A 26,451-nucleotide genomic window follows, 5' to 3' on the forward strand; every position below is an offset into this window, starting at 1 on the left:
AAAATCTTCAATTCCAACCTCATCCCATTACATTTTGAATGCATAAGTAATTACCCAAAGTGTAGTGTAGTGGCAATATCTAATGCAAAATGTTTAATTTTGACCTTTTTAAAGCTGTGAAGCATAGTACTGATGTCCATCTAATACTAGAAACCTCTGCTGCTTCTTTGAGGGAAAGAGTATCTTCTACATGGGTAAGTCTGATTAAAATAACACACAGTTCCAAATTGATGCTTGTTTTATTAGAACACCACATAATGTGAAATTCACAATTTATGACACTTAAGCATCAAAATCTTAAAGTTTCTTGCTCTATTCCAAAACCTCTAAGATGTGAAAAAAACCCCAACATGTTGTTCTAACCCAACATCTTCAGAATGTTACTTTGAGAACATTAGCAAAGTAGAATTTAATTTAAAGCATTTAATAGCTGAGATAAGCAATGCTTGAAGAAAGGTTGACAATGCTTACAGAAGAAACAGTGCAACCCAATATTCATACTACAGATCTACCTTTCCACAACAACTAGTACTTCCAGGTCAGTTTTTTCCACCAAAAAGATGTTGTAGTGGCGAAAAGATGATGCTGGGGAAAAAGTAACAACAAGAAGAGCACATTAGACTTAAAATACTTCTCTGAAAATATTGGGAAAAAAGCTGATTTCTGTGCAGAAGGACACAATGCTAGTACAAAACAATACAGAGGGAAACTGAAAAAAAACAGAGGAAATATTGAATAACTTGTGCACTAATGGTCTGGCCTCAGTCATTAAAGGAATGGCACACATTACAATTAACAAGGAGTTTTATTTTTGAAAAAAATAACAAAAAACAGCAGCTGCCAATATCCACCTGGTTCTGTGCAGTGATGGATAGCACTCACAGGATCCAGCCTCAGCAGCATGAGAGAACTCCTTTGGCCAGCCAGCAGGTGTCTGAACAGTGACACTGATTTCCATTTAAAATGGTGCCTTTGGGAAGGCAAAGTCCAGATTTGTTCAATGGCCAAATAAAGGTCACATGCAGCTTCATGGGGCTGACTATCCATCCAGGAAGACCCTTTTAGGTGGCACTTCTCAGCTGAGAAAAGCCACTTTGTATAATGGCTGTGATGGAGATTCAGTCACCCTCTCTCATCAGGAGTTTTTCCCAAAGACAGCTCAGAAGAGGAACATTTAGTGGTAATGCTGCCCATTAGCATGAGATAAAATGACATCCCTTTTTTTTGCCTTGGGAGACTTTGGTTTAAACACAGAAAAATGTCTCCGTCCTTCAAAATTATGGAGACCAACCTGGCACTGCCAGAATCAGCCTTTAACACATCCTTGGACAGAGCCAGGCTGCCGCTGCTCATCAGTGTAGGATTAGTACCTTCTCCAGAACTGTGAGAGACCTCTTCCTTCTGACTTCATGCTTCCTTTCTTTCCTGTTTGGTCCACTTGCTGCAGCAGCTGCACTGCACCCTCGGCCTGACTGACTGCTCTGTTTTGTTCAAGGGCAAATTCCACAGGCCCCCCTGTAAGAAACAGCAGCAAGAACAAAACCACAACCTCGCTCTCTACACACTCCCTGTGTATCCAGGGAAATGAAACTCAGTGGAAACCAGGCATTCCTTACTCACAGAAACTCAGTTGGTCACAGTCTTTAGTAAGGGATGCTGGGCTGAATTCAAGTTCATTTGCTTTGGAGGAATTCTAAAAGGAAATGGAACCCAAGAACTGTTACATAATGCTAAATTATATTGTACAGAGATTTTTGTTAGCTTGCTTCCTAAAAGTATTAAAAAGCAAGGTCTAAGTCTTTGTTGTGTGGCTTCATTTGGGGATTTTTTTCTGTTATGATGAGGACTTTCTTCACCAAGGTTTTTTTACACCTCCTTCATCAGGACATAACATAAAGCTGTAATTTATTTAGAAGATTTTAGCATACCATATAGTGAACTAATAGTAGCTATGGAATAGGCAGAGATTTCAAAAAACATGAACAGAAGAGCTGTGGGAAACGACAGCCCCTGGACAGTGCAGGGCCCTGGAAATTCATCCTTCTAGGACAAAGTCCCAGGACAGAAGGGTCAAAAATGAAAAGTTCCAGAAGCAAGAGGTGAGCCAGGAATACCCATTAGGAAGGTAATCAACAACACAAAGTACGACACAAAACGAAATAAGCATATAGAAACACAGCAAAATCAGCAGGTAAGCTTCTAAAAGAGAGTAAACCCTAAAACAATGACAGGTCCTAATGGTGTTTCCCTTGCACTAATCTCAGAACCATTTCGGTTTGAAAAGCCTTTTAAGATTGAGTCCAGCTGCTAACCCAGCACTGCCAAGGCCATCACTAAACCATGTCCCCAAATGCCACATCTAAGCTCAGGTTAACACAAAATTCCAAGCCTCTGATGGCCTGAGATCTTTGCAGTTTAGTCTGAGAGCATTAACTAAGTTAGGAAAATTCTCTGGAGTGACAGGCTGAGTCTCTTTCTTTATTTGACTCTTGCTGGTGCACTGTGTAAGTGAAAAGACATGCAGGTTTCACCACATTCATCCTGACCAGATGTCACCATCACAGGCCTGGGACACATTTGGATGACAGCTGAAAATGCAGTCTATTGAACAGTCATGTACCTGTGGAACTTCTTTGCTCCTTATTCCAAATCCAACATCCCTAAGTCGATAACACACATACTACATAGACAGATTTCCTTCCTGTTTAATGAAACTCTTCCCTTTTTGAGAAGCATTATGAAATACCAGGTGGATTTGAAACCAAAGCCACACACTGTTGATAAACTGAGAAAAAGCCTTGGAAGAACAACCAGAAAAACTCCAACAAAGTACAGGAGCTACTGACATGTTTTTATCCTAAACCTAATCTTTCTTCTCATCCTGAATTAAAAGAAAAAAACCAAACAAAACCCAAATGGAAAGCATGTCACAGAAATATTTGGCTTTCATCTTCTAAAAATGCATGTTAGGACTCAATAAGAGGACTTCTGCCCATGATTTCACACAGTACTTGTGACACCTGATCTAGTGTTCATCAACAGAACAGTCTGTGTCCAGACAACCCTCTCAGTTTAACAGCGCCTTAACTAGTGCAATTTCGAGGACAAGTCATGATGTCACAAGCAGCTGTTCCAGAGAAGGTTCTTTTCACCTGAGTTGGTATTTACTGAGTTATTTTTTATCACAGTTCCAGTTTACCTGGAAAGTGCTTATGAGATGCCCTCCCACATTAGTTAACACGAGAAGAGCTTAGAGTAACGTCTGCCAACTGTCATACTGTTTCTCAGAGTCCAAGCTGCTAACCTGGAGCTCCAGCATTCAAGGACTCTAATGTCTTGAAAATTGTATAAACAACAGAGGAATTCTGGAGACACTGATTATAGCAAAGTGGAGAACAAAAAAAGCATCTTTCAGAAAATTATCCTTATCTCACCAACAGTATTTGGAGTACCTGAGGAAAGAAGCCAAAGAGGGCATGTGCAGAGACCTGTCACTTATACTGCAAAGATAAGGAGGGGGGGGGAAAAAAGGGATACAAATTTACAGACAAATAAATCTGCTTTTTTTAGGTAAGTTATTCTTTACTGAATGCTCCCAATGAGTTATTAGGCAGTCTTCTTCCTATCCTGCAAATCCAACAAACCTGTCAAAAAACCCTGTTCTAAAATAATGTTTTGGGCTTCTTTTGTGAGAAACCCAAGAGAAATGTGTTTGCCTCCTTGGAAAAAACTCTCTTCCAAAAAGCTAGAGAGGGGGAAAAAGCAAGAAAGGTGATAGTGTAGTAGGGATTTGAATTAAATTTAGAATGGGTATCCAGAAAATATATGAAGTGCATTTGGGAGGATGTGCAACATCTAGGAGGACACAGGTGTTAGGGTGTGACTAAGAGCAGCTCTATCTGAGCAGGCTTGGAGCCTGTGGGCTAGAAGAAAAAGAATCTTCTCCTCCTAACAAGGTCTTTGGAGAACACAGAGCAACAGCCAATCCCTCTGGAACAATCCTGTCATGAATCTGCCTTCTGGTGACATAGTGAGAAAAGGCATGGCACTGTTTCAGGAACAGGGTGATGCCTGCACAGCCATCAGCAGAGAGAGGGACACTGGTGGGGAGTGGCACATGGTCACAGCAAAGCCAGTGACAAGATGCCAGCACTCACTGTTGGCCCTTTGTGGAGTTCTCCATAAAGGGGCATGTGAGATGACAGAGGACTGGAGTCCTGGAGAAAAGGCACGGCATCCCTCAGGCTCACCTCTCAGAGGCTGAGCTTACGCCTGAGCTTGTAGCTTGACAATCAGAAAAGTTTGCGTAATCTCAAAAAAAATATAACTCATCCTTTTGCTAAGTCTCGTGAGGAGTCAAAAATGATGAGGGTGATGCAGGGAAAAAGGGGACAAATTACCTGCAGGCATTTTTATGCTTGCCACTGTAAGGGTCCAGGACTAAATAGGTGATGTTGTTTCTTCCTGAATATTCTGTAGCTTACCTTTTCAAATCCTTGCTCTGCTTTACTCATGTGGTGAACACAGTCAGCTCCAGTTCTAAAGAAAAGTAAGTAAAAACTGAGTTTACAAAAAAGGAAGCAGCCACTCCAAGTACTTCACTAGAAACCAGGACTTTAGTAGACTCTACTCAACGAGATATATACCCTTAATCTATATTTGTACTCATGTTTCAAAGTCTTCCTTAAAAATGAAAATATGCACTCATTCTGCTTTTCTACTGTTGGGAAGGATGAAAGTTTGACAAGAAAGTCTCACAGATATGTATGCTTGGCAGAAAGATTTTTTAATGTAGAGTCTGATGAAGGAATAGAGATGGAAGCAAGTTTTGATATAGAAGAAAAGAATTGCTGAGCCAGTCTTACTGGATAACCAAGAAGGCAAAAGGTATGTTAGTCAGAAGGGGTTCTTGTGACTTAGAGCAAAGGATAAACCCACCTCAAACATGAAGATGTTTTTACCAAGCAGAAAGAGCGCAGGCAAACAAGTCAGCAAAGCAGAAAACAAGTCTTGCAAGTAGAAAAAAGGTCTCAGAATTTTCCACTGCACGAAAACTGAAAAACAACTTCTAGCTTAAACTGTAATGTACTAACTTTTAGTGATTGGAGAACAGTAACATGAATATGGTAATTATAGTAGTTATGATAGGCTATAGATAATAGTTAAGGTATAGATTGGTTCTACTGCATTAAGATGCTAAGCAAAGAAAAGTATATAATGCATAGTAATCAAAACTAGAGGGTCTCCAGGCCTGCCTGCAGCTGGAGCTGACAGCTGTAGGCACAGGCTCTGTCACCCACCACCCTGGACTGCTGTAACATCTTGGATGGAATAAACTGCATTTTGGAGAGCCCCCTGGAGTCCCACGTCTCTCATTTAGGCTCTTACATTCTACGATGACAAACAAGCAGTTAAAGAGAAAAAGCATTACATGAAAAGGGGGATGAGCAGATAGCTGAGAAAGCTTGTGAATCCTACAAGGTTACAAGGGCAGGTTGTAAAGAACCACAGAAAGATCTTGCAAGACTTGGTCATGGGGCATTAAAATGGCAGAGGGAACTCCATATGGGGAAGTATGAAGGGATGCATGTGCAGAAAAACCACCCTGGCTTCACTTGAGGTGATCAGAATCACTGGGAGTGCCACTTGGAGATTCTGATTTCTCAACACTCAGTAGCACTCCAAGAAAATCCAAATCCCCCGAGACAATTTAGGAGCAAGAGATTGTCCAGAAAGAAGAGAAGACAAAGAGCTGGTCTCATTGCAGCAGACACACTCCTTCCTGGGGCAGGGAAGATGCTCACTCTGAATGAGCTCTTCAGTCTAACAGTGTAACTGGAAAAAATGACAGAAGGCTTGAAGCTAGTGCTCACCAATTTGATTTTGAATTCAAGCATACACTTAAAAATTACGGATTGCTCTAATCATAACTGCTGTGGCAAGATTCAGGACCTAGAGAGAACTGCCAGACTGGATCATGAAATAGTCCTTTTTGACCTTGTATTTTATTAATCTACAACTTGTGTCTTTGGGTAAAAGAAATAAAATTCTGAATCCTGGGCTCATTCCTCCCTCATATTCAACAGTTGTACTGTGAGTAGAAACAGGCCAGGGGGATGGGGGTGGGATTAAAGGAGTACATTTGCATGAGCAGGAAAAGAACTGGCTTCAGACTTTGTTAATATCTCCACATGAAACACGCTTGGGAAATGGTTAGGATATAAGGCACCAAGGTAGATATAGTCTGTACATGGGAGGAGAAAGGTGTGCACTAATGGATCCAGGACTGTTTGCCACAAACTTGTGAGGATTCAGCATAGGTATAGATTTTCTTCTTTTAAAAAAATACACTCTAAGAAGAAAGAAGTCTGCCAGCCTGTAAGTAACACTGGATATCTGAGAGGTAGTCAAGAAGTAAGCAGAAGGTTCGCCAAGAGCCAGCCCTGTACCCTCACACAGAAGAGTGATTCAGCTGAGCTGAGTGATTCACCCTGAGCTGAATAGGCAGAGCTCTGCCAAACCACTGCCCTCAAGCAGTGATCCCTCCCCTCTGCTCAAGGCTGCTGAGGCCCCTCTGCCCCAGTATGGACTGGAAACCCCAGTACATAAGTGGGACTCACAGCAAAGGGCCACATGCAAACATGATGATGGGATTGGGGAATTTTTTTTCAAGTGGAGAAGCTTTAAGAGATGAGGCTGTTTAGCCTGGAGAAGGCTTGGATGGGATCTTACCAATGTACACTTGATGGGAGGAAATGAAGAACAGAGAGCCAGACTCTCCTCAACCCTCTTGTCTTCTGGCAGGACAAGAGGCAAATGGCACAGACTGCAAAATATGAAATTAAATTTGAACACAAGAAAAAGCTTTTTGACTGGAATTGTGGTCATACACTGCAAGTGGCTATTCACAGCTGTGGTGGTTCCACCCTCAGAGTCTACTCAAGACCTGAGGGAACTTGCTTTGGGTGACCTTGCTTGAGCAGAAGGGGTCTGAACCTTGATATCAAAGGACCTGTCCAACCTCAACCATTCTGTAAAATCCAGACATAGAGATCTACTTGGAAATAACCATGAGAAGTTTAGCTACTGAAGAAATATGGTGAAGTTGTGTGAGAATACTCACACAATGCATGCAATTGCATGAGACTTTAAAGCACTTGGAAAAGAGCAAGTTCCAAGGCATCTTGTCATCAGCCTCAAGCCAAGAGGGCAGCATTTATCAGCTGGCTCAATGGAGCAGGCTGGGAGGCAGGTAGAAAACTGCTTCCAGTTCTTTCCTTGCTGTCCTAGACTCAGGTGTGCAAGCCAGTGCACTGCTCTGTCTGGCTGCTGAGCTATCGCCTCACTGTGACTCAAAAGGTGATGTGAACACAGAGAAGTTAAACAGGCAGAGCTCTAGTCAATAGTATGGGAACTTGGAAAGTACGGGACCACTTTTTTCCCAATATGAGCAATGATGCTTAGATTCTGTTAACCATGGAAGAAAAGGAAGAAGGAAAATGGGGCAAAGGATTGCACAGAAATGAAGCATGAAGAAGGTACAAGAGACATTAAGAATATTAATATGTGTCCTGGGAGACTCTTCTGGAGTTCAACTTACCTGTCCATACAAGACTGTGGGCATGAGGTATCATCTCTGACTTCCACTCTTCTCCTCTTCACTGCTTCTTTCATTGCAGTACTTTCTGACATTTCATTTCTTTTCCTGACCTTCAAAGGATTGCAAGTTTGGTATTGGTAACAATTGATTTTGACTTTTCTATTTTAGAACAAAATTCCTAGTTGAAGTACATTCATAGTTTGCAAAAATTGTTCCTGCTTATACTCTGAAAACAAAACAAAAAGGATTCAAGACTAAAACAAGCACTGGGAGGTCAGCCAGAGAATTATGCTCAATAGTTTTAAATAAAGTATTTCTTTCTAGGACATCCTATTTTCTCCATTTTCAGAGGACTGCCAATGAATGTAAATAGCAGGAATGCAGAGACAGAAAAAATTCCTTAGGGGAATTTGGACACTTCCTTGGGGGAATTTGGATTTGAATTATTCTTCATTAATTCACTTCAGACACTTACCTATATTGAAAATAATCCTATCCTGAACTCTCATTACACAGAAACTTCTCAAATAAGCATAACTTTGCTGTTTATGACACAGTACCTAGGGAACTACTTAATTACTCAGAAATATCAACCTCGCAGATTCTTCCAGTGATGGAAACACTGGACAGCTCACTCAGTCAGGCTTGCAGAAAATCCATGGAACTGAAGGCAGCAGGCTCTTAGGTCCTGATACAGGACTGCTTTCCAAGCTCAACTGAACTGTCAGAAGAACGTCTCTCCCCTTGGTTCTATGTGAGAATTCGGTGCCACTTTACACTGCCTGACTAACTCCTAGTGGTAGGAGAACTCTAGCATTGCCTAAAGGCATAGATTCTGTTTCTCAAGAATACTTAGAACATAAATTAAACAACAAAATAAAACCAAATGCACAACTTACAAGCTCACCACTGCCCTTGTTTACTTCTTTACCTGCAACAGAGGTATAAAACTTGGTGAATATTTGGACTCAACTTTCTTTAACCAACTGAAAAGTATATTTTTGCACTGCAATTTCTCTTCCAGGAGCAAGATAAACTACTGTGAAACAGTCTCGACCTGCATATGATACACTGAAATAGAAAACGTTCAAATACAGCTCTTTCTGAACCAGAATTCCTGGCTATGAACACCAGATATCACTGGGATGGGACAATTGCTTGTCTTAAAGAAGTCAAAGGTATCTTCAGAAGAGAAGGGCCTGAAAAACAGTTAGCATCTCGCTGTGCTTTGGGCACCAGATGGAAGATGCAAGGATATCTGGATCACAGCCTCTAGAGAATACTGGCCAGCTGTAGGATGTATGGGATTCACACATATTTCCCTGAAGAAAAATCCCCACCAAGAGAAATGTAAGACATCAAGTCTGAAAGTAACAGTGCCTTATACTGTTCCTAATTTTAGAATAGCAATGCTGTACAACTATCTGGATAAGGCAATTAAATACTGTAGCAGGTGTGCAGGGAAGTGAGTGAACTCTCCATGGTTAGAAGTCTTTACATCCAGACATGGTTTGTTTGATAGGAAATGCAAATAGGCGAGACTAAGAAAGTTGGCCATCTTATAAAGATCCCATTATCTGCTAGGCAGTCATTAAAGAAAAACAGTAAGTTTTTCCAGAGCCTGATAATCACAACAGGAAACAATATGAATACTCAGTTTTCACATCAGGGGAGTTTTAATGTAGAGTCCCACAGAGTCCTTAGCTGTTGCTTGAGGTTGTTCAGAGAATTCATAGAAAACCTGGAAATTGAGACCCTGTTGAGGTGAAAATGTTTGCTAATTGTATAAAAGATATTATTAACATGATTACTATCATTATTTTTTAAATAAAAATCCATTATTTCTTTAAGAACATAGCAACAAAGAGTGTGATTTTCTATGTCAACAAATGTAGTCGTGCACAAGGAAGGAAAACATGTGTCCCATATACATTTATGTGCTGGCTCCAGCCCACTGACTGACATAAAAAAAGGAAGGTTGGGAGCCACTGGGCATAGCTTCACAAAAATACCAGCTAAAGAGTCATCAGTGGTTGGAAGACAAAGGGGAATTCAGGGAATTTTAGACAAGCAATATGAGACAGTAAGGAACACACTCTTAAGCACTATTTCAAACTCATGGTACAGCATCCCACATGCAGTTTTGCTCTCTCTGATTCAGATATAGTGACAAAGGAAAAGAGAAAAGCAAGACATGGATCATAGATGTTTACAGAAATTACCCAAACATAATCACAGTGACTTACCACAAGATATATATCGCTGAAATGAATTCAATTCTAGATACAACGTACAAATGTAGGGATAAGGCATGAGATGGACATTCTCATGTTTGAATTTCATTTTTGATACTTGCTCCCATTTACTCAAATCTGAGAAGAATGGTAAGACTCAAAAACACAACATTAACATTTCAAAGGAACATGAGTCCTGAAAATGTCTTCTAAAGCTTCAGAAGTCACAGCACACTGTATATGTGCACAAGGGAGCTAATACAACCTGTTCTATGAACTTGTGAAACTGCACTAGTAACACACTACAGGAAACACTTATCCATTTTTATTTATCCACACTGCCCCATCAGTCACCTGTATTAATAGTGTTCTGTTCCCTTAACTGTGCTTGCCTTCAGTACGAACACCCTCCTGAAAAAAAACGTAGCCAGGCCCTTCCAAACCTATAAATTAAAAAAAAACCCCTTCAACAGTCTTCCTAATTAAAAAGGAATTATTTTAAAATTTTATTTAAAAATTAAAAAGAATTTGTATTCATAGAAGCAGCATGTCCTGGTTTGAAAAGGAAGTGAATTTTTCGGGATGCTGTGGTCAGACCAATAGGTGCTCAGATTTGAATATTGGCACCTGGTGTGGGCACTGAGGACATGGATATGCCTCTGAGAACACGGGGGTTAAAAGCAGAGAACTCCCAGGGGGAAGCTCTCTTGGGTTCCGGTCAGTGAAAGAGGTCAGAGTTGCCCTGCCTGGCTGCGGGCTGGGCGGAGGAGAGGAAGCCATGCGGCCGGGTGAGGTAGGCCGGGCCTTGGACAGAGAGGGGAGGTGAAGGCCCCTGCAGGATGGAAGCGTGGAGGAGCACTGAGAGGCATCGGGCAGCCACCCCCCCCCCAGGAGAGAGGGAGAGAGAGACAGCTGGTGCCTGTGCCACCTTGAAATTTGATAGCACGGCCAGCTGAGGGGGGGGGGGGGGGGAATGCGGCGAGAAGGTGCTCGGCAGGGCAGCTGTGGGAGTTCTGGACATGCAGAGCCTGAGATTTTTAACCCTTTTCTTGGGTGATGGAAACCTTACAAATGCTAATCCTCCTGGAGTTGAATGAGAAGAGAGATAGAGATGGGATAAGAGAAAATGGACCAATGTGATGCAAGTTTGTGCAAGTGAAAGATGTCCAAGAGAAGTTGAGAAGAATCCTAGGTGGTGGGAGGAGATGATGGAGTGGCCTTTGGCTGGACTTTTCTTGTATAGCCATGGACAGAATCATTTTTCCTGTGACACAGAGACTGCATTTAGCAGGAGGCAATGGCTTGGAGCCAAGACAGTGCAGTGATGTTATATGAAGGAGTGCGTGAACAGAGACAACAGGTGAGGAGGGTGGTGGTGTCCTCCATCTTCAGGGAAGATCTCTGTTCGCGAGACCCCCTCAGCCCCAGGGGGTGAAATTTGGGGGGGGACAGGTGTCCCGAAAGTGAGAGACTGTGCTTTTTTTGGAATTGGGCAAAGCATCCTTAAAAGGGGAACCCTAGAAGCAGCTCTGGTCCATGCGCAGTGGTGAGAGCATGTCATGATGGCAAATGATCTCCAGCCAGTGCCACGTGTGACATGGAAACACAAGAGGTCTCAACTGTGTTTCCAGGGGAAGCCTATGGTACAAGAGGCACTCCTCTCTCCATGATGAACTGAGAATTGATTATCTAAAGGGTGGTGATGGACTGAGAGTTGGGGACCTGACGGGTGGTAACTGAATTGAGAATCCAAGGTTTTGTACTACTGTGATGTATTGGAAATTTGGTGGCAGGAGGAGGAATGTTTTTAGAGGGTTTTCATTCTGAGTTCTGTGTGTGTTTCTTTTTATATATAGTTGTAGGTTAATAAAGTTTTTTTTCTTTATTCCTAAGTTGGAGCCTGCTTTGCTGTATTCCTGGTCACATCTCACAGCAGACACCAGGGAGAATATATTTTCATGGGGGCACTGGCATTGCGCCAGCACCAAACCATGACACAGCATCATTAAATTTACTTCACAGTTCAAAATAGGGGAAAAAAGACAATTGATATAACAGCCATTCCTTCATGTGAGTGCAGTTCTGACATGCAGGAGCTTCTGCTTGGAAGGTCAAAGCATGCTGGACATAAGTCTCCTCACACACCTCAGATCTCAGGGAGAAACAGGTGAAATGAATACTGTTAGTCCTCATTTGCTAGCAGAAACTAACGTCTTGGGGACAGAAGACAATGAAACATTGATACAATCAGTTCCTTTCAGGACTGAAACTGCCTGATTTTTAGCTTGAGGGACTCATCATTGGTGATTAACAAAGACACTGTCACTCTACAGAGAGGAGCCCAACACACCAACTGTAAGACAACCCCTCATGCCAGGCCTCTGAGCTCACAGTTCTCTTCCAGGCCCAGTGCTGGCTGAGCATGTGGATGGACTTACAAGTTCTAGAAATAGAAGTTTGTAACTCTTCAATACACAGACAGAACTGGTTGAGCTTTAGAGCAAACTAATAAAGTTGGTTGGATTGGGTGTCTTCTGTATAATGATGCTCTTGGCTACCTTATCTTCTTGACTCTAACATGAGTAAGTTGCTGTCGTATGTACCTGCTTCAGACAGAGAAAAAGGATTTCTCATTCCATTATGCCTGCTATTAGGAGGCGGGAGGGGAATGCCTCAGAGGTTTTCATTACTCCAGGGCACTCAGAATCACAGGAAGTGATGCCAGATCTGATCCAAAAATGGACACGCCTTTAGGACTGGAAAACGCTAATATTTAACTGAATTACTTTTCAACAGAAGTCTTGGGATATTAACTTCTCAACCCAATACACAACAGCAACTACAAGAGAAATATTAACAGTTACCATCTCTTTTATCAAGTTATTGTCACTTTAAATTAAAAATCTGCAGAATATGTAGCAGCAACTACTAAATTCTGTCCAGTTGCACAAGCCAGAAGAAAAAAAATGAAGGCCACTTATGTATTCTGATAATAGAACACCTAGAAAGAGGAGGAGCCTGTAGTACAGCCACTAGCTAGAATAATCCAATCTCAAATGCCTCAGCACTTCTGTATCAAAAGTGAAATCCTGGGAAACTATACTCCTCAAAACCTGTGCTTCTATATGACTATGCTGTGCAACTGCGCACAGCTTTTACAGCACTGTCTGTGGACAGCAGGCCAGACTGACAGCAGCTCAATGCCTCTGCAAACTTTAGGGAAAACAGAAAAGATCTGCTGACTGGTCCCACAGGAGTGAGAGGCATGAGTGCAGTAAAGGGAATACTGTGCCGATACATTTGCTTCACAATTGTTTCTAGGCTTCAAGGACTGAAGAGGGAACCAGGATAACTGGATGACAATCCTGCAGGCTTTGTGTGTTTAAAAGCTTTTCTGTTCTTCCAATTATCTTAGCTCAACTACTGCTTCTTGTAAAGCTCACTCTGTGAGGTACTTTTTGCTTTTCTCAGCCATCTCTGTGGAGACATGAGTGCAGACTCACACTTGCTCCCATCTTCCATCCCCAAAGGCTCATGGTGGTTTAACCTTGAGGGACCTAACAAGGACAAACACGTGAGTTTCCCTGCTCATGAGCCAGCATTGCTGGGCCTGTAAGGAGTGTTTTATGTTCCACAAACCTTTGGGAACAATGCACCGGCTGTGCTTCTGAGCACATGAGATGGGCTTCCTGGCACTTTATGTTTACCTTTGTTTGCTCTGGCTAAAGCTAATTTGGAACACAAGGCTGTTTGGATGAAAACACTGCAAAACACTCTCGTCACATCAGTTCTCTGGTGAAGGCAACACCTGAAGTGTTCGCAACACCTGAGGTGTTCACAATACCTTCAGCCAATGTCAAACTGCAAAGATTGAAGTAGTACTACTCCAGCTAAAGCACTACACACTCCTACACATAAATGTTGACTTATGCAATGCCCAAAAGATACAAGTCATTGAATCTTTTCTTTTATGAGTAGGAAAGAAAGGATACATGGAAAGACGGTGAAGTGGTCTGTAGAAAATGGATGTAAATCATCAAGATTTCCAAGGATTACTCTAATCACTTCCTGGAGAGGCCAAAAAATAAACAAAGGAAAAATATTAAAAACATAGTGACAATTCCACTGTCAAGTATACTTTCAAGACTTGGGGAAAAATTAACATTACTTTACAGTTTGCATGAATCATGGAAGACCAGATTCTATATATTCTGCTTTTCCTCCTCCCCTTCTTCTCCCCACTCCCTCTCGCCATTTTAGAGTGCACTGCACTGACAGACTCATAGACATTTAGGTGAATGAGTACCTTAATCTTGAATTAACATAGAAGAATTACTATGGAAAATGGGGGTGTGCTTTTAAATTTAAGGAGTGTCATTTAATTTTTCCAGCAAAACACACACAGCATTTACCTACCCCTCTTTCTCTGAATATTGACCCAAATCAGTTATAAGGCAAATGCAGTTAAGCCCCAACAAACTCCTCTACAAACACAAAACGTTTTCTAGTAATACCTTTCAACATTTTCAAAAGTGAAAAAAAGTTGTAGTTCTTCATATCAATTAAAATAAGCACATTTTCTTCAGTAATAGCATCTTCAATGCTATTACTGTACTTTGAAGTTTTTTAGAAATTAGGTAATAGGAAGAAGCATTTTTAAGCAGGCAGTATATTTGTTTCAATTTCTTAGTAATGGCAGGGGCCTTCTTCCATCTCAGGAAGAAGATGACAACAACACAACTCATCCATTGTGACCATCAGTTTGTGCTTGGACACAAAGCAATGGCATCATTAAAAGAACACCCACTGGTTCAAAAGTTGCAAGGAAAGCACATGCAATTTAGCATTAGATTAGCCTCCATTGAGCCAGGTCACCAGTACTGCCACAGCTCCTGAAAAACCAAGAGGGATTAACAGCTAAATCAAGTCTGACAACTTGAAAGTTTCGACTTTGAGAAAGTTTCAGTTGAGACTGAAATCTTGCAGGGAAAGAGCTCCTGCAAAAATGACTCTGAAGAGGAATCAGACAGGAATTGGGTGTGACTAGCTCAAGAAAGAGGAGTTTCCCTTTGTCCAATTTTAACAGTCAGTAGCTTCTTTGGAATATTTCAAACAAAAGCATGACTCTTCTACACTAAATTTTCCCTGTTGAGGAATATTTTTCATTTGTGGGGTTTTTTTTTGTTTGTTTGTTTGTTTTTTACACTCAGACTCTCCAGGGAAGTTCCCCCTAAGTTCCCCATTGCTCACACTTGAAATGCTGCATTTGACAAAATGTTCTCAGTCCTGTAACAAGCATATAATTTGTTTAGCCTAACACCCATCTGAAGTCCTATGGACCTGCCTCAGCTCCTACCTCTGACTCCTTGGCAGCGCTTTCAGTGAGACTGAGATTGGGAGAGCTGTGAAACAAAGAGAGAATTGGAACCATCCCAGTCAAAATGCAGTGAAGCTACATTTCAAGTAACAGTTTAAACAGAAACAAAACATAATTCCCACTGAACAGGAAAAAATACTTAGTGGGCAGATTAATTCCTAACCTATTACTCTTAAAAAACATCCCTTATTCACAAGGATTGTTCCGTGTGAACTTTCTATCCACTTGTGTTTTGTTTTTTAAGGTCTTGTATTAACTCACTGCCACGTGCAGCCAACAAACAGCAGACTGACTTCTTGGCTATAACACACATACCTGTTGAAGTTGCCATACCGGATTTTAAATTTGTACACATGCCTTCCAGCATGAAGAAATCTTGTTTCAGGCAATGGATAGGTGAATGGTTTCAACGACATCTCTCTCTCTCTCCCTGAATGCCAGACTAGGAAAGCAGGAGAGTCAAAGGTTAATTCCTGAACCCGTCACCACATCTCTTTCTGTCATATGGAAAGATTATATGCAGTTTTTCTTCCAGGGGACATTTGCAGAGAGAACTCTCCTACCAGTGAGCAAAAGACTGATCTGAGTGTCCCGTGTCAATAGCGCTGTGTTTTTGAGCAGGATCCGAGGACAGGCCTGGAGCACACAAGTCACCTCGTCTTCAGCTGCACTGCCCTGCAACTGCCTCTGCCGAGGTCCCTGAAGCTTTACGGGACTCATGCTACGGGGATGGCAAACCTCCTTTTCGGACACCCCCCCCACCCCAGACTCCTCTGCGGAGCCCTGTGGGGCCTGCGACCGGCACCAGATGCAAAGGAAGCCGTGGATCCTGGCTACCCCCGAGAGTCCGGCCCACAAGAACTCATTGCTCTCCACTCCCAATCAAAACCTCAATCAAGTGCTGATGTGGAATGATCAGGGAAATTCTTCACCTGTAGAACATAAAATTCTATCATATCACGAAAACAATCTTACAATATAAGAAAATGCAAAAACAATGCAAAGAAAGTTCATTGCTCCAAGTCCACACAGCTGAGTCTCAGGAGAAAGTCCATGGACTGAAGATATTCCTCTTTGACATCTCTAAAAGTCCCTTTTGGTCCTGAAACGGGCTTGCAGAATCCTGAAACAAAGAACTGCTAAAGAAAATCCAACAACAATTATCAAAGATCTATTGACAGTCATCAAACAATTTTGAGAAAATTTCTGGAATGTCTTGGCCACAGCCCTTTATTGAACCACTTGGGCTGAAGCTAATTCTTGGCTCTTCAGTGCTTTTGAGCGGCTATTAGCTCTTTCAACTGTTTTAATTTTTTTTTTTCCGGAAAGAGCAGCAGCAGCAGAGAGGCCTGAGAGGCCCTTGGGGACCCTGGCCCTCTTGGAAAGATCAGGAACCCCAGACCCAGCCCACAGAATGGTGGCTCAGGTCCTGACAGGGGAAGCAAAGCCCCCAAACCCAACAGGAGGCCGGGCGGTGGCCCTGGCCCAGGGAACTGAGCCAAATGGCCCAGTCCCGGCCCATGAGGCGGGCTCTGTGTTCTCACAACCCAGCACCATGCTGCCAGTGCAATGGCAGACAAAGTGACCAAACGCTTCCTGATCCCCCTGAACCACTGAACCATACCGGCAGTGGGGGAAGAAAAGCTGTCCCGAGAACCTTCATCTCGGGTCTGGGGACGTTTCTTCCCCACAGCAAGCGAGTGATGGTCGCTTTCCGCTGTTTCCCCTGCCTCTGCAATGCAAATGCAAAAGCAAAAGGTGTTCGTCCTTTCTGCTTCCCGGTACCACTCCCACACCCTCCGGGCTGGGGAACAGAGGCAGAACTCCCGGGAGCCACCTCCCCCTTGCCGCTGGGGGCGCGAGGGACGGCAGGGATCACAACCCCCAAGGGGAAACCAGCCCGCGAAAAACGCTGAGTTTGAAAGCAGGCAGCTGTGCTGCACCCGCCAGCCCCCGCCAGTGCCGCCGGCAGTATTGCGAATGCAACTGCCGGCTGTGATGCAAAGGGAGTGGGTACAGGACCGGCAGCAGCTTCTGCCCGTGGCTCCGGGATCGGCCATGCAGGCACAGCTGCCGAAACAATCGGAGCCATGGGCGGGGCCGCCCGGAGAGGCGGCCGCAGCGGCAGGGCGGATTGGGGCGGCCCCGCGGGCCCAGGAGGCGGCGCCACGGGGACTGGTGCCGACCACGGGGCTGGGCGGGACAGGGCCCGCGGCGCTGGCCAGGGCGGCGCAGCCCACTCAGATCCCCCCTGAGAGCAACGATGGGGGAGGAAAAGTGGCTCCATCTGAGCATGCTCCAAAGGCACGGAAAAAACTTTCCTTCGGCTGCGGGCAAAACCTTGGCCCCCCGCTGTGATTCAGGGGGGCTGGGAAGCAGCAGGTCGTCTTCCTCCCAAGGGTCTTCTCCCAGGAGCGGAGCCTGCCCCCTGCAATCGGCAATCCACTGAAACGAAGCTGCTTTCCGTTTCAAAACTGGGAAAAGCGTTTTGAATGACGGATAGATCAGAGGGAATCCAAAATCCTGGCACCAAGCCATAATAATGAATTCCATGCATTCCCATATGTACGAATCGAGGGCATAGAGCACATTCGTGAAAAACCTGTGGAACTTTGTCGACCAGAAAAACTCATGGAAATGTCTCTTCACCATAGGAACTCTGTCCTCATGACCCCATTTTTGCCAGAGGCCAATAAGTGTCTTCTCTGAGGGAGCTAAAGGAACCTCCGCCTCCATAGGCACCCTCTCCCACATGTGCAGCCAGAGTCTGCGAAGGGCAGCATCATCAGGAAGGGAAACGGTAACAGTACCTTGTGACAGTGTCCACCAGGCTCTGGCAGGCTGCTTGATGCTGCTGAGCTTTCCGGACATCTTCTCTGCAGGCTTTTCAAAAGGTTCTCTTTGTGGTCAGCCTTGGCTGTGAACTGTGTCCAAATTCAGGATCTTCAGTTCTTCAGCTCCTGGCTAGAATCCACTTCTGTGGTCACTTGTGAGGTGACCATCAATGCCACACCCTCGGGGTTTACCCAGTGTAGCAGTGCTCCTCCAGGGTCTCACCAAGTGATGAATCTTCTCCAGTCACTCGGGGTCACTCTCTGTGACGGTGTTCACAGGGGTCCCACGATGAGGGAAGAGACGAGGATTTGACTCCATGTTTCAGAAGGCTTGATTTATTATTTTATTATATTTATTACATTAAAACTATACTAAAAGAATAGAAGAAAAGTTTTCATCAGAAGGCTAGCTAAGAATAGAAAAGGAAAGAATGATAACAAAGGCAGCTGTCTCAGACTCTCTGTCTGAGCCAGCTGGGCTGTGACTGGCCATTATTTATAAACATCCAAGATGGGCCAATCAAAGATCCACCTGTTGCATTCCACAGCAGCAGATAAGCATTGTTTACATTTGGTTCCCGAGGCCTCCCAGCTTCTCAGGAGGAAAAATCCTAAGGAAGGGATTTTTAATGAAAAGATGTCTGCGACAGTTAAGATCCAGGGACTGATACAGCATCCCTTGCTGTTCAGTCGGTGAGGTGAAGTCCACTTCCTATAAGCAGTGGCATGATGGTCTCCCTCAGCATTGGTAAAGACATGATGTAGAGAATAATTCAGCAGCTGCAGAAGAATTTTGAATTTATTTTCACTGTCTTTTGGTTTAAAAAAAAGCAAAATAAGCTTAGGGAGTCAGGAAGTAAATTGATGCATTGATTTCATACACAAGCAGGAAATTGGTAACTACCAATGTTCAAGCAAGCAGATAATGCAGTGGAAAACACAGCTTCACTAACTACTCTAACCTTCTCTAAAGACACGCTGAGCCCACCCTTCTGGGTGCATCTCAGCAAGAAGGGCTATGTCCTGTTTGAGCTGCTCTTCAATAGCAAATGGGAGGCTCTAAGCTGGCTTTATAGTAAAACAGCACCCTCAGGCATCCCTCCAAGAAATCCTTGGGGCACACCAAGGGAGTCCTCAACACTAATGGATCTTGCAGCTAGGCATAGTCCCATCCTGCCACGGTGTCATAAACTGATGCCTGAAAATTAGGCAAGAAAACAGTAGTCCATAGTATAGGGCCTACGGAGCAGGTATTTGTTTAATCAATGCCAGGAGGGGGATAGCTCCACCACAAACTCACTTGTCCATTCTTTGCACAGTACTGCATTTTATACTTTTTTACATAATGTGTATATGATACTTTTCTAACCTTCATATCGCAATGTATTTTCTAATTATATGATTATGTAAGCCCTTATAGCACACGCGCAGATTCTGCATGAGGTGATCGTCAGGCTCCTGGTGGTCGCTTTGGATGAAGGCTCGTAAGTCTTCCGGGGGTTTGAATTTTTCACCTCTGTTTTCTGTGCAAGCTGTATAAGATTGTCTGCTCAAAGAGCCATTGGTTAGCTTTTGCAGTTAGCTTGTTCTGCTAAATTTGCTGATTTCACATACCCTGTTCCAAAGTAACTACACTTTCTGCATAGCTACAGCCTTTGCATAGCTCAAGCATTATCTTGTCACCTAGCCATCAGCACAAGGAACTCAATGTACATTGTGACACAACACAGCCTCATGGCTCAGCAGACCATTATGACAACCTGAAATCTCATGGATCCAAGCATCTACTTGGACAAAGTAGGGGCTCGTAGGACAACAGGTGCCACTGGGACATTGCCAGCTCTTGTAGAATCCAGTGTCCATTGTGACACAGCACAGCGAGATGGAAACATGGAGACCACTGGAATGGAATCTGATGGAACCAAGTGTCAATTGTGAACACAGCATGGCCTCATGGAATTCAGGGGCAACTGGGACTGGACCATGGCTCATGGAAGCAAGGGGCCATTGTGACACAGCAGGGCCTCATAGAACCTAGGAGAACATTGTGGGACAATGGAATCCCATGGAAACAAGTGTCAATTGCCAAAATCTCGGGCTTCATGGAACCTAAGTGACCATTGTGACTCCATGGCACTGCTCATGGAAGCAAGTGTCCATTATAGCACAGCCAGGTTTAACAAAATGCAGGAGACAATTGTGATGCAATGGAATCTCAAGACACCAAGGCTCCACTGTGACACAGAGGGGCCTCATGGAACCAAGGAGACTGTTAGGCAATGGAATCTCATGGAACAAAGTGTAAATTGTCAACACAGCAAGGCCACATGGAAGCCAGGTACCAATAGGATGTTGAAAGGTTTAAAAGCACTGTGCCTAGGCATACTTAGGCAAGAATAAGATACATTGCAGCCAATATAGAACCTGGCAAATCCTAGTCACAAGCTAGACACAGGATGAAACTGGGCAAAAAATGGGGAACAAAACTTCGAACAATGAAGTACAAAGCTTGCTAAAACCAGTGAGAAAATTGCTGAAACAGCTAACAAGAGACTGATCATGCCTAGAGGAGAAAGGTGAAATGGGCACGGCGATAAAGATATCCAGCTTTCATCAGTGGACCACCAAGGAAGACGCAGAGCCTTCCTCAGTGAGACCTGGATGCACTGCGCCTGTGTTTTGCATATGCTAATGATAACGATGAGTTCTAAGAAATAGTTTGTATAACCACAACTTTTCTAAGGAAAAAAATAAATATGCATGAAGTATAAACACGTATTGTAATCTGCTGTGTACCTTGGGTGCCGCGATGCTAGGAGGATTGATCCCTGTGCACCCAGCACACTGAATAAAGCAAAGACCTGTTTCTTGGACTTTGTCTCAGAAATATCTCTTGGCCTAGTTTGGGGCGATTCAACATTTCAAAGGCTCATCCAAGCAAGTGTCCATTGTGAAACAGCTGGGCCTAATGGAACACAATAGAACATTGTTACACAATGGAATCTCATGGATGCAAGTGTCAGCACTTATACACCGGGGCCTCATGGAACCCAGGCACTGTAATGCAAGGAGTCTTGGGGAAAAAAGTTTCAATTTTGAACAACGCAGCTCCTCATGGAACACAGGTGCCATTTGGATAATGCCAGGGCATGTGGAACTCAGTGTCCATTGTGACACAGCGCAGCCTCATAGAACTCAGCTGACCACTGTGACGCAATGGAATCTCATGGGTCCAAAGCTCTACAATGACCAAGGTGCCTCTGGAACATTGCCAGGCCTAGTAGAAATAAGGCTCCACTACTGCGTAGCAAGGCCTTATGGTACCTGGGAGGCCACTGCGTCGCAATGGAATCTGATGGAAGCAAGTGTCCATTGTGACACAGGAGGGCATCATGGCACCCAGGAGACCACTGTGACACAATGCAAGCTCTGGGAATCAAGAGTCAACTGCAAACACAACAGGGTCTCCTTGAAGCCAGATGCTATTTGGATATTGGCAGGGCAGATGGAACTCGGTGTCCACTGTGACATAGCATAGGCTCATGAACAACAGGAGAGCACAGTGACACCATGGGATCATGGTGAACCAAGCATCAATATAAACACATCAGGCTCTCATGAAACTAAAGAAAATTTTGTGATGCAGTGGAATGTCATAGATCCAAGGCTCTACTTTGGGCAAGATGGGCCTCATTAGACACAGGTTACTTTGGGACCTTGACAGGCCTAGTAGAAGCAAGGCTCCATGATTGCCCAGCAAGCCTCATGGGACCTAGGAGGCCACTGTGTCACAAAGTAGTTTGATGGAAGCAAGTGTCCATTGTGACACAGGTGGGCCTCATGGTATCCAGGAGACCCCTGCTGTGCAGTGCAATCTCTGGGAACCAAGTGTCAACAGGGCCTCCTTGAAGCCAGGTGCTACTGGGCAAGCAGAACTCAATGTCTATTGTGACTCCAGTCTCCATTGTGACACAGTGTTGCCTTGCAGAAACATGGGGACCCTTGTGACACAATGAAATCTGATGGAACTAAGTGTCAATTGTGAACTCAGCATGGCCTCATAGAACCCAGGGGCAACTGGGCCTGTGCCATGGCTTATGGAAGCAAGAGGCCGTTGTGAAATGGTGTGGCCTCATGGAACTAAGGAGAACATTGTGGAGCTATGGAGTCCTGAGGAAACAAGTGTAAATTCTCAGAACAGCGAGGTCTCATAGAACCAAAGTGACCATTGTGGCTCCATGGATTATAATGGAACAAACTGTCACTTGTAGCACAGCACGGCCTCATGGGACACAGGCACCACTGGGACATTGCAACTGTGCATGGAACCAAATGTCCATTATGACACAGCCAGGCCTGATGGAACACAGGAGGACACAGGAATATTGTGACGCAAGGGAATCTCAAAGACACCAAGGCTCTCTTGTGACACAGAGGCCATCATGGAACCAAGGTAACCATTGTGAGGCAATGAAATCTCATGGAAAAAAGAGTAAGTTGTCAACACTGCCTGATGGAACCCAGGTGCCAATGGGACGTTTCCAAGGCTTGTGCAAGCCTCCATTGTGACTCAGCTGGGCCTAATGGAACACAGGAGAACATTGTTGGACAGTGGAATCTCATGTATGCAAGTGAAGTCTTTTGCAGCAGGTCCTCATGGAACCCAGGAGACCATTGTGATGCAAAATATCTTGGGGAAAAAAGTTTCAATTTTGAAGAATGTGGGGCTTCATGGAATACAGGTGCCACTTGTGTACTGCCAGGGAATGTGAAACTCAGTGTTCATTGCGACAAACCACAGCCTCATAGAACTCAGCAGACTACTGTGGCACAATGGAATCTCATGGATCCAAGGCTGTAGTTTGACCAAGACAGGCCTCATGGGCCACATATGCTACTGGGACATTGCCAGGCTTAGTAGAAACAAGGCTCTATTATTGCACATTAAGGTCTCACAGCACCTGGGAGGCCACTGTGTCACAATGGAATCTGATGGAAGCAAGTGTTCATTGTGACACAGGAGGGTATCATGGCACCCAGGAGACCACTGTGACATAATGCAAGCTCTGGGAATCAAGTGTCAAGTGCAAACACAGTGGGGCCTCCTTGAAGCCAGGTGCTATTTGGATTTTGCTCTGGCAGGCAGAACTTGGTGTCCACTGTGACATAGCACAGGCTCATGAACAACAGGAGAGCACAGTGACACCATGGAATCTTGGGGAACCAAAATGGTCTCAACACAAATCCTTCTAGGAGTAACTCTTGCAAAAAACAGACTTTCTTTTGTCTTCAATGGCCTGGAATATTTAGCTTTGGAAAATCAACTAATTTACAAATGTAACTGCAGGGGCAAGCCACCATTCTTTTAATTAACCTTTATATGTGTATAACCCTTAGTAGGGATCCATCCTTGGGACACACTTCACATTTTGTAAGAAAAGAGGCATCATTTATTTGCTTTAGTGAAAAAAAATCTTGAATATACTCTGAATAGAATTAGAATCCAAAAGAGTGAATATATAAGGAACACTTGAGATACTGCCTGGGATGAGATGCTTTCTAACAGCTTCACTTAAGGTCTCAAATTCTCCATCCAAATATTGGCAGATTGGTCAGAGGAGAAAAGCATTCTTTTTTAATGGTCCTTTGGGAAGATAGAGCTTGCAGGGAATTTGGTACTTTCTGGTCTACTGCCTACATTTCAAGAGTTTTAGATACTGAAATGACCTATGGAAGATGAAGTCATTATGAATGCGCAAGTCCAGTGTATGGCAGTCCCAGAAAGGAGTCTATCAAAACCCTTGAAATCCCAACACAAAAGATGCGAGTTGGCAGTGTATGCCAACCAGTTTTTAGCAAACCACAGAAAATGCAGATGAAAAAACAAGGCAATTAGGTCAGATACAGTATGAAGCAGAATTAAAAAAGGAAAGCAGATGATTACAGCAACCCTGTTAAGTGGTATAAAAAATGCCAGTAGTCTTATTGACATTAGCAGAAATTTGCAGCAAGTCTGAAAATTACAAACTGGGCAAAAGAAAAGGGGACTGATGACTACTCTGGGATAGGGTTTCCTAGCTGGGATTTTCAAAATATACAGATTGTATCATCCTTTAATCCAAAGGATGTTATTAAAATGACAGTAAGGAAACTGCATCAAATGCTAGACAGACTCAGGACAGCATACATATAGCTAGAAATGCTACTGATACACTGAGAAAACTGGCACCAATGCAGCAACATTGTACTAAACTCCACAAATGTCCACTGCTTCACTGTCTGGCGTTTCATTAATATGCACATAGCAGTTCTGCAACATTCCTACTGATCATCTTCTTGGCACACCACTAGTTTCTTCAGTGCCAAGATTTCAGGTAGATGATATTACAGATACAAATCTATGGCCTTCAAGTGAAACATAGTGTGGGGAGAAAATCCTGTCTGAGATGTTCATCATTCAATTTTCTAGACAGACCAAATAAAAAGAAAAGCAAGCTATAGGATTGTGCACTTGCTATTACAAAACACCTGCTGGCATCTGAAAATAAACTAGCAGAAAATCATGATAAATGGCAGTTGAGGCAAACAAACCTTTGAAGAGAATAATGATGTGATAAATAAAACCAACGCATTTCCAGGCTATCAAGGTACTTCAAATGTAAGAAAAGGATTGAGAGCAGAGGCTGAACTAATGAGGAAAGATTAAAAGAACCCCAAGAAAAACATGACCAAAAATTCTGAAAGATAAGGACGACTGACATGTTTAAACCTTCACAAAATCAGTGACCAGAGATTTAGATAGACAATTAAATCAAGCAATTTACAGGTGCACCTTCTGCTCCTTTTTCACCTGGCAACATCACAGGGTGAATTGTGACCACGGAGTCAAGATGATTTGGATTATGTTTTTTGCTACAGGAGAGAAGTACAGCAGCTGAAGTACCTGTTACTGATGTGATACCCAGGAACACAGAGTTGACACATTTTATTCATGTCCAATGACAACTAGCAATACTAAGAGGATAGGATTGGCCTCTTTTCATGACGCTCTTCTTGTTTTACAGCCTGCTCTGATATTGATCCTCTTAATTAGCTGCTCTCTAAAAAGGAGAAAGTCCAATTAAATTTCCCTCCCTACTGGTGGAGCTTTGACATTTGGTTTGTTCAGCCTAAAAATGGAACTGGAACTAGCAAGAATTACTGTATTTTAAGTTTCCATCTCAGTTTGATAAAAGCCTACATGCTGTTGACTAAAGAATATTCTGTTTTCCCCAAGACGAAATGCATGCAGTTTCATCAAACTTTCTGTAATAAACCCCAGCAATACCAAAGAGTCACAAATAGCAGGAAGAATTATTTCACCATTTAGGGAATCAACCTTCTAACCCTCTTCTGGAGTGAGCATAATCCGGTAGCTGAAGAAACAAACTTGACAACATAAATCTCCCTACTACTGAGAAGCTGCTGACACAGGAACCACCTAAGCTCTGTGACTTTCTCCTTTACATTCACTTAGTCAAGCTTAGTAGCCTATATTGGCAATGGAGACAGATGAGGACAACTGACTGGTGGTCAGAATCCAAATTTATTCTGGACTACATATGCTTATACACTATTCTAGGAAAGCTAGTGATTTTTTATTACAATGTTTGGGTTCATCATCACATAAACAAATGTCTACATTTTGCAACATCTCTTGCTTGCAGAAGTTGATTCAATCTTCTTTCCTGTCTCATCCAATTTTCTTGAAATCTTCAAAGCTCTGTTTGTTCTTGCCAAGGCATCCTGGTTATCAAATCTCTTATGCTAATCTGGTCCAAAGAACATCAGCCTGAAATTGACCCAGTAAAGCAACCAATTTCTTATATCAAACATTTCACTTCTGTACTGAACAATCATATCTATAACTTAACACATGGATTGCATGAGCATCTGAAGGCTATGGGCTTTGCAATGGCACTCTAATGCATTGCCAGAGGTTAATATGAAGAAGAATTCTAGAAAAGCATAGGAAAAATTGCACCCAGTTTCCCTGAAGGATACATCCCAGGACATTTGGAATCACTTGTCAGAAAAGTGCATGGAGTTTTCTTGATAGCACAGCAACTGTTTTTTTTTTCTCCTTCTTCATTTTATCCATATTTTTAGAAACTAGCAAACATGAGGATTGGTGCACCATGAAATCACAGACCACTGCAACCAGAAAAAAAGGCTTTCGTAGATTACTAGGAAAGCAATGTCATTCCTTTCTCTGGAGATTTCCTGTTGTTAAGCGAGTCAGTAACATTTGCTTTGTGTTTTGTATATTCTTTTGCACAAAAGGACTAATCTTTTTCATTACCAAAAACATGCATGGAGGAGCATATTGGTTCTTGTTTTGAAATATTTCAGAGCAAAGGCTAAGTC

The 26,451-nt window shown here is 43.2% G+C and overlaps 1 protein-coding gene across 2 annotated transcripts in view; it reads right to left on the reverse strand.

The window, feature by feature from the left end:
- Nucleotides 1-220: 220 nt before the first annotated feature.
- MAJIN (membrane anchored junction protein) overlaps nt 221-26,451 on the reverse strand; it is a 37,798-nt gene continuing 11,567 nt past the window's right edge. For both annotated transcript variants that reach the window (XM_036391141.1, XM_036391142.1), the window contains exons 2-11: nt 15,527-15,653; nt 15,191-15,236; nt 13,827-13,902; nt 9,847-9,972; nt 8,500-8,531; nt 7,601-7,710; nt 4,485-4,539; nt 1,621-1,693; nt 1,371-1,515; nt 221-585 (exon numbers count right to left, since the gene is read on the reverse strand). In XM_036391141.1, coding sequence (XP_036247034.1) covers nt 540-585; nt 1,371-1,515; nt 1,621-1,693; nt 4,485-4,539; nt 7,601-7,710; nt 8,500-8,531; nt 9,847-9,972; nt 13,827-13,902; nt 15,191-15,236; nt 15,527-15,627 — 810 coding nt within the window. In that variant the 5' untranslated portion in view covers nt 15,628-15,653 and the 3' untranslated portion in view covers nt 221-539. The remainder of the gene's footprint in view (nt 586-1,370; nt 1,516-1,620; nt 1,694-4,484; nt 4,540-7,600; nt 7,711-8,499; nt 8,532-9,846; nt 9,973-13,826; nt 13,903-15,190; nt 15,237-15,526; nt 15,654-26,451) is intronic.

Source organism: Molothrus ater, chromosome 11 (genome assembly GCF_012460135.2).
Source record: "Molothrus ater isolate BHLD 08-10-18 breed brown headed cowbird chromosome 11, BPBGC_Mater_1.1, whole genome shotgun sequence".
Classification (NCBI taxonomy): domain Eukaryota; kingdom Metazoa; phylum Chordata; class Aves; order Passeriformes; family Icteridae; genus Molothrus; species Molothrus ater.